Here is a 9,021-nt window from a genome sequence, read left to right on the forward strand (position 1 = left end):
CGGTAGAAACCGGATATGAGTCATATCCGGAGAAACTATGGACCGGAGGAAGAAGAGGGCCGGGAGTTCGCACGAGGGGCGTCACACCTTCCCGGATAAGCGCTTTAATCGAAGCTGAGCAGGGGCGCCCTTTGGTCCGGTCTCTGTGCCACCGATGGTTCGGGGACTCTACCCGAGGGTTCGTCACCGTTGATCCGGACACCGTTTGCCCGTGTATCCGTTGGTCCGTTATGACCGTTGCTGAAGCGCACTAGTGGTGTCACGTCATGGTCGGCCACCAACTATGCGTGTGTCAGACGGCGCCGTCAGTCCAATCCCACCAAATCCGTGCAGGGGCTGTCCTTTTTATTGGTATTTTATTAATTCCTATTGTATGAGGCCCATGGGCTCACTGCTATAAATATGGCATATCTACCTCCCTTAAGGGGGTTGGGCTCTTCTTACTTTCCAAGAACATTTGTAATAGAGGAACTTTTGTATACTAATTCTTCCATCATTTAATTCGGCCAAGGCCGCCTGTTATTGTGATTAACGCATTTCATCTATCAAGTATCATACATTGCTCACAAACCTATATATATCGCTAACCTTCAAATATTTTGTTTTCTTTGTCTAGTGCACATCAAGAACAAAACACATATCCTATACCCACCTATAAATTTAATTGATCACCCGAATCCGGGGTAAACAATTTTATTGACGATTTGCAGCTTTCCAAACACGAAATCCTGAAATAAACAACTTGGAATCAAGTATTCCAACCCAAGTTGGGTTACACAACCAATGTCATAATTTCGGATTGTTCAAAAGCACCACTTAGTAGTGGAACTGATCTCAGCACAATAAAAAAAGATTCGACTCAATTTTTCTCAACAGTTACCACACTCAAACCCAGTAACAATACATTGAAGAGAGACAGATGAATTGAAAACTGGGAAGATTAAATTTTATCAAAATTGGAGCCTAAAATGAAGGGATACAATGGTTGGCTTAAATTGCTACAAAATGAGAAAGTATCGTTAAGTTAGATAATTGTTTGAAAATGTTTATAAAAAATATAATTCGTGCTCGAAAATCGTCATATGGTATAAAATTTCCTGTACCAGCTGAACTTATTATCACAACTAATTCTGTTCGGCACAACTTGTTAAGTATTGCAGCGCAAAAGGCAGCATATGCCTTCCGGTTGCAATGCTATAGAAAATGCAAAAAATATCATCTGATGAGTGTTTGATCTTGCAAATTCCTTCAGTAGTTCAATGTCCACATCATTATACTCTTTTATTACGAATACGATACTTGTTAAATAATCTTTAGATTACGTCTACATAATTTCTAGTAACTAGTAACGTGATACTGAAAAATTAGCATGAAACTGAAAGAATATTGAATATAAAAAATAATCAATAGCAATCAACACAGAATCTATTATTCCAATAATTCACCTTATGTACCTAATTCAATCTTTTTTCTTTCCCTGTCTCCTTACTACTCACCCACCAATACAACATGTTCATTATATATTACTGAAAAATAGGAAAACGGAGAAAGGAACAAACATTACACAGCTAGCTAGCTAGAGAAAGTAGTAATTAGTATTTGTTGTTGAGAGGAGTTTGATGACGCCTGGAGAGGTTGACTTGTAGTCCATACTTGAGGTACATAGTGAGAGCCATTTTGGGCATAACTGGATGGCCTTCCACTACCTTGACATGGTAACGGTAGAGGATGGATGCAGCGGCGAATTTCATCTGATAGTAAGCGAAATCTTTGCCTAAGCAAAGGCGAGGTCCTCCGTTGAAGGCAGTGAAGCGGTAGGCAGATTCACTCATGTACCGCCCATCTTTCAGCCACCTCTCTGGCCTATATTCTCTGCAATCTTTACCCCATATCCCTTCCATTCTTCCCATTGCGTAGATTGCATACACTACCTTTGTTCCCTTCTTCAATACCGTTCCATCTGGGAAAACATCGTCTTCAACAACCTAGATAACAATCCAAAAGATCCAATGAGCAAAGGATATATATATAATGTGAATAGAAAAAGCTGGTGCTACTTCTCAAGAAAGAAGGACTTCATTGAGGTTTATTATGGAACATGTCTTCAAACTCGATGCAAATTGATGATGCGGCTACAAAAAAAAAGGGTAATTTGTGGAGGTTGAAAGTTGCAATTCGCGAAGGTTTTAAGCTCCACTAGCAAATAGTGGAGGCTAAAACCTCCGCGAATTGCAACTTTCAACCTCCACAAATTATCTCTTTTTTGTAGGGGGGTGATTAGCTCGTCTCCTTACTGATTTAAATTAGCTAATAAGTATCAAATTGCTGAAAAGCACTTTTAAGGGTCGTTGAAACTGATAATTTTAAAAAGTAGTTACGTCTTTAGGTAGAAGTGTTGAAACTAGACACGAGATTATATGCTTTCTGGATTCTTTTGGATGCATGGAAGATGTGATGCATTAGTTTACCCGGGCTACATAATTCTTATCAGATACTCCTATCGGAAGAAAGAGCATTATATGTTTGAACTTCATCTTAGTTATAGATTTTCTCATTCTAGCTAGTTCTTACTTTGAACATGACGTATGGTACAATTTCGATTTCCTTTTATTTAATAAAACAAACCAATAGGCAAGCCCTGTTGGTATATTAATTGAAAAAAAAGTGTAGAAAATGATAATATTCTTAAAAATAAAGTGGGAATTTTAGGCAACTAAGCTTTGTATTTGCTTAATTATAAAATGTCCTAAGAAGATGGGGAAGACCCATATAGTGAGAAAGATGAGGGAAGGACTCGGTGAACCTGTAGGATACTACAAGGTAACAACAAGCTTTTCTTGTTTTCAATTTCTTGTGGCTTTTTTCTTTCTGTTTTTTGTTTTCTTGGGTAATTGCTTTGCTATTGTTCCAAAGACCTTAAATTAGTCCTTACTTAGAATTCCGACATGTTAGCTACGTTCAAGTTTAGTTGTTATAATTGACTTTAATGACGCATGGGGAACAGCATGTATTAATGTTTCTAATCTTGGAACTTTGATGCCCAATTAATCAGATGACATTTTCAAGAAGCCATACCTCTTTTTCTTAAAACACTAATATCTGATTTCCACCAACAAATTGTCAGCACAGTTGAACTAATTAAAGAACCTAACAAAACTTCTCCTCTACTGGTCAAAACAGAAAAAAGAAAAAAAACACCTCTTCTCTAAAGAGGAATATTAAGACTTATGTAATTTTGCTTAAAATTGGGCTATCGACAATCTTAGTGCTGAAGTTATATGATCTAATTTATTTTTAATTGAAGTTGTTTTTCTTCTTCAAATGTAAATATCTACTCCCTCCGTTCACTTTTATTTGTCCATTATTCCAAAAATAGATTTTTGCTTTTACTTGTCCACTTTCGCATATCAAGAGAAAAATAATTTGTTTTTCCTGTTCTATCCTTAACATTTATTACTCATTTCAAATCTAATACAATAATTAATATGGGTATCATGATAAAATATGCACTTCATTTATTATTTCTCAAGAGACGTGCAAAGTATGGACAAGTAAAAGTGAAAGGAGGGAGTACTTTAACAAATGAAAGTATGAGTTATTTTATGTTGAAGATAGATTTGTTTTACCTCTTTGTGATCAACTGGCACAGAAGGGTACAATCTGAGAGCCTCAGAAAGAGCAGCTTGTAGATACTCCATTTTCTTGATCTCTTGTGGCTTGAAAATCAATGGACTTTCATTAATAGCATCCTCCCTTTCATTTAAAATCTTAGAAATCTCAGCCAAAATCCTTTCTTCAACCTCAGGACTACTATTCAAGAGCCAGAAAAACCAGCTTAATGCCACTGAAGAAGTGTCTCTTCCAGCTAGAATGAAGTTCACACATATATCTCTCAAGAACTTATCCGAAAACGGCCTTCCTTGTTCATCTCTTAACCCCATGAACACTGTTAAAAGATCTGATCTTTGCTTTCCATCTTCTGATGAGGCTAAAGAAAGCTCTTTCTTTCTTGTTCTGATTACTTCATCAGCAAATTCATCCACTTTTTTCAACGAATGCTTCAGCGTCTCCTCTGTTCCTAACCCGAGGCACCTCATGGTTTTCCAGACAAGCGTAGGAGTGACAAACCGGAGAATGGTTGCCTCAGTTGCTGATTCGAAAGCTTTGGCAAATGGAATTTCTGGTAATCCAGGGTGGAGACAACCTGGATCAACCCCGAAAGCAATCATGCAGACGTTATCAAACGTGAGCCTAAGGAGAACATCTTGAAGATCAATGGGGATTGATTGCTTGATTGAATCTTCCAACACGGGTAAAAGCCTAGCATGAACAAGCTCTAACAAGGAATCTGTTGTCATGTTCCTAAACTTAGCAGAATGGAACTCAATGCTGGCTGTTTTCCGCTGTTTCTGCCAAATCTCATCATCTGCACTGAATATTCCATCTCCAAGGAGATCTCTAACAGTGCTCCGAAAGTAGTCTCCTTTCGGGAAATTTGAGAACTTTGTCTTGAGAAGATACTCAAGATTCCGTGGATCAGATGTCACCACGCAGTTGAGGTTGGTAAACCATGGACCTCGGAACGTAAACGTCCCGTTCATCCGGCAGAGAACATCAGAAATCCACTCATACATGTCTTTCCGTAGTCCGAAAATCAAAGAAGGCAACATCCCTACCAATGGCCAGTTTGGTAATCCTTGTTTTTTCCCTTGCCTTAAAGAATGTATAGCGACGAAAACAACAAGGGCTAGGAATATTTCCATCATTTGTATCTCTGGCAAGAGAAACAAACTTCTCGATAGACCGTTCGAGTTGAAATGTTGTGCAAAGAAGGATGAAGATGATGAGGAGGAAGAGGAATAAGTCATGTTAATGGTGCTAAGTGAAATATTCATGATATTGAGATGATAGGAAATGTTGTAGTTATGCATGGACTGGTTGTTTTGGTGTGATTCTACTGCTAGAAATATAGGAGGTGTTTTCTTGGCGTGCTAAAGTTTGTACAACCAGCAGTTTTGATTTGGTGAGCTGAAAATGGGAAGAGGTTATTTTCTCATGTTGTGTCTTCATAATATGTGGTTCGATTTCAGTCACTTTTCTTGTAAAACAGGGTTTTGATCAAGAATCAATTTTAAGGGAGGGGAAATAAGGACGTGTCTGTCTTATTAAAAAGCTTATGGGGTTGACCATACTTGGAACGTTTTTGCTACAGAGTGGGTGAGATAGTTAACCTAAGTACAACAATTATTTAGCACTTGGCACACGTTTTGCCAGTTTTTTGGGGTTCTCATTTTTCTTTTGTGGGCTAATGTATACAAATTCCAATTAAGTGGCGGTTTAGCTACAAAAACTTTTTGGTTTTGTGTTCACCCTTTTGTAATGGTGACACGTGGAATCTGTTTTTTTTTTTTTTGGTTAGTTTTTGGGCTATTATCGACGTGTGTAGCTGAGTTAGCAGTATTCGGATCCGGAGCAGGTTTGTTTCTGAATGGGATAAGGCACTGTTACCCCCTAACTTTAGTCAAAGTTGCTATGACACACCTTACCTTTTCGGGGGTCTTATTACCTCCTGCACTTTTTTAAAACGGAATAATTACCACCCTAAGCGCTGACGTGGCAAGGAGAGAAACATAAAATCTAACACGTGTCATTTTTTAATTAGGTACTTCACATTTAATTACACCTAATTAATTATCATTAAAGCTTAAAGTTTTTTTTCTAAACTGATTTTTTTTTTAAATGTGGAAAAATTGTTATTTTTTTTCTATATAAGAAAAAAAATCTAGTTTTTCAAATTTAGTTTAGAAAAACCGGTTTTCCACATTTTAAAAAAATAATTAATTTTTCCAAATTCTTATAACAGTTCAGTTTTTTCACATTTTGACAAGAAAAAACACTTTCTCTAGATTTTTTTTTAAATAATCCATATTTTATTTGAAAAACAAAAGTGTCCTAAAATAATGAAATTATGAAAATCTAGACTTTTGAGACATTTAGAAAAAAAATCCATGTTTTCAGATTTGTTTTTATCTTTTATTTTTAAAAAGGGGTTTTAAAAAAAAATCAAATTTTCAATTTTTTTAAAAAGAAAATTCCATGTTTCAAATTATTTAAAAAATTGTCACGTAAGCGAAAATAATTATTAAAAAAATAGAAAACAAATAAATATACATGTGGGAAGGAGAGTGTATGTCACTCTTTCATTAGAGAGTAAATTGTTCGGGGAGTAATAGGACTCCTGAAAAAGTAAGGTGTGTCATAGAAACTGCAACCAAAGTTGGAGGGGAGGGGGGAAGAAATAGTGTCTTATCCCTTTTTGAATCAGACTCTACACACTTCTTGTTATAAATATATCTAAATAGTAATATGTAATATTAAAAGAAAAGTTTCTACTGTATAGAAAAGGAAATTTTCTAGGTGTAGATTTTGATGAGAAAAAAATAAAATAAAATAAAAATAAAACGAACACTTGAATATAGGGATTTTTTTTTTTTTTGAAGATATATATGAAGGCCTTGAATATACGAACCTTACCGCTCCACAACCATTCACAATTCTAAATAGGGAAAGGGCCAAATATATCCTCCGTTATACTTTGGGTTCAATATACTCCTGCCGTTATACTATTGGTTAAAATATACCCCTCCTTCCTTGAGTTTGTCCAAGGTGGACATTCAATCCTACGTGATAATGACATTTGATGAGGTGGGTGCTATATGGTAGGCCACCCCAGCGCCCCTAACACATTTTGCCTCTCTCATCTATTTGTTCTTCCGCCACTAAATTTTTTTCCCCCTCCACCACTATTGACAAATTTAAAACCTTACAACAAATATTACCGTAGATCAGACGGTAGGCTGGGCCTCTGATTCCTTGTTTTCTAAAGTGTTTTTCAAACTTCCATGGAATGTAAATCACTGAGAATATGAACTTGAAAACGAATATCACAGGAGGTAGCAAAGTCGCAAGAATTAAGAGATACATAGTGAAGTTGAGCTTAAAATTGGGATTTGGAAAATTATCATTTTATCGTAGAAATGCATAATAGTGGGTGATAACTGATAATTAACTAATTCTTAAAGGCTGCCGGCGGAAGAGATCAAACAAAAAGGAATAATTAGTAAATCTGTCTACATGATTTTGGCATATTTTTGTCTAATTAACTACTAATCATATTGGCCATTCTCGAAGAGGTTACTAAATTTAATCCTTTTTACTAACAGTTTAACGAAAATGTTTGCTGTAAGGTTTTAAATTTGTCAATGGTGGTGGAGGGGAAGAAAAAAATTAGTAGTGGAAGAACAAATAGAGGAGAGAGGTAAAATGGGTTAGGGACGCTGAGGTGGTCTGCCATGTGATACCCACCTCATCAAATGTATTGCCACGTAAGATTGGATGTCCACCTTGGATAAACTTAACGAAGGAGGGGTATATTTGAACCAATAATATAACGGAAGGGGTATATTTGAACCCAAAGTATAAAGAAAGGTACATATGACCCTTTTCCAATAGTACAGGGTATATTTGACCCTTTTCCGTTCAAAATATGAATCACTCAGGAAATGAGTTATCATCTAATTATATACGTGTGCCCTGTGAAAATTTTAGTAATCTTGTGGAATCATTTAAATTTTATTTGAATTTAAAATTCACAAAATAATTTGGACATATTAAATGTAAGATATATTAGCCAAAAATAGATAGTAATATAATTGAATTAATTATTTAAATTCAATAAATATGAATTTAATAGAAGTCATCTTATCCTAGAGGTCCAGATTGGTGCACGTGACGAATGTCGTGTCATGCCAACTCAAGTGAAGAGCCAATAAGATCATGTCATATGTCCAAATGATAACATGTCTAGTAAAATCAAAGCCAACGAAAATGTGCCACGTGTACAATTGATATACTCCGATTAATCAAATATTGGTACGTCAAGTATAATCTGATTGATAGAAAAGAGTTTGTCGTCAAGCAAACTCTTCCAAACTACAACTATAAATGTAAAGACACCAGAATTGTAACAAGAAGCCAGACAGAGCTCGTAAATCAAACGCTACAAGTTTCTTTTCAAGCTGCGAGCATTCAAGCATTTCTCTGAAAGTTTCAAGTACTCGAAGATCAAGAACAGAGGCAAATCAAATACCAAGGCGTTCAAGATCAAATTTAACGAAGACAAACCAGATACCAAGACGTTCAAGATCAAAGTTACTTGTTCATGGGATAACTATTGTTCGTGGCGGTCGTCAAAACGTTCATTACGATTAATTAAATTCACTTCCAAGATCAAATCTGTCAAGTTCAAAATCAAGCTCAACGGCCCTTGAATTCATTTTTGAAAAGAAGAATTAGAGGATTCACAGAGATTATAATCCTTGTTATAGTGAAGTAAAATACTATGGTAGTTACTATATTTCTCGACGCAAATTTTATTATCTATATTGATGCTTGAAAATTCATCGAAACATTTTTTGATATGTTAATATCATTATTAATTTTTATCATTATTAATTTTTAGTATATCTTTTTTTTTATATATATAAATATTTCTCTTCCATCATACAAAAACCATGCAAAACAAAAAAAAAAAAAATACTTTAGTACCATCATTCATACTATAACCCTTATATGTAGCTTTATTTATGAGTTACAAGTCGATTAAATGCTTGATTTTCTTGAAAATTTTACTTCATTAGGAGGTAGGGGTGTTATATGAGCCGGTTAGGTTAAATTTAGGAGGGTTAAAATGAATTGGGTTAATAAATAGACGGACCACTAACCCATCCAAATATTACTTGAAATGAATGTGTTGAGTCAAGATGGGCTAAACAACAGGTCAACCATACCAACCTAACTCTTACCGAATTTTAGTTTCTTTTTCTTATTTATTTTATAATTTGTTTAATTACAATTTTTTTTTGTTATATATAATACATCAAACAAAGAGAATCTTTTATATAAATATTTTGACAAGTCTTCTCATGGTTCAATTTGGGCTAATAATCAGCCCGAATTTTA

The 9,021-nt window shown here is 35.2% G+C and overlaps 1 protein-coding gene across 1 annotated transcript; it reads right to left on the reverse strand.

The window, feature by feature from the left end:
• Positions 1 to 1,372: 1,372 nt before the first annotated feature.
• On the reverse strand, positions 1,373 to 5,627 carry LOC132624829 (cytochrome P450 86B1-like). Its single transcript, XM_060339553.1, has 2 exons — positions 3,627 to 5,627; positions 1,373 to 1,985 (listed from the first exon to the last, which is right to left on the reverse strand). The coding sequence occupies exons 1-2, from the start codon at positions 4,929 to 4,931 to the stop codon at positions 1,593 to 1,595; spliced, it is 1,698 nt and encodes a 565-aa protein (XP_060195536.1). The 5' UTR covers positions 4,932 to 5,627; the 3' UTR covers positions 1,373 to 1,592.
• Positions 5,628 to 9,021: the final 3,394 nt, after the last annotated feature.

This window comes from Lycium barbarum, chromosome 12, assembly GCF_019175385.1.
Source record: "Lycium barbarum isolate Lr01 chromosome 12, ASM1917538v2, whole genome shotgun sequence".
NCBI classification, from domain to species: Eukaryota; Viridiplantae; Streptophyta; class Magnoliopsida; order Solanales; family Solanaceae; genus Lycium; species Lycium barbarum.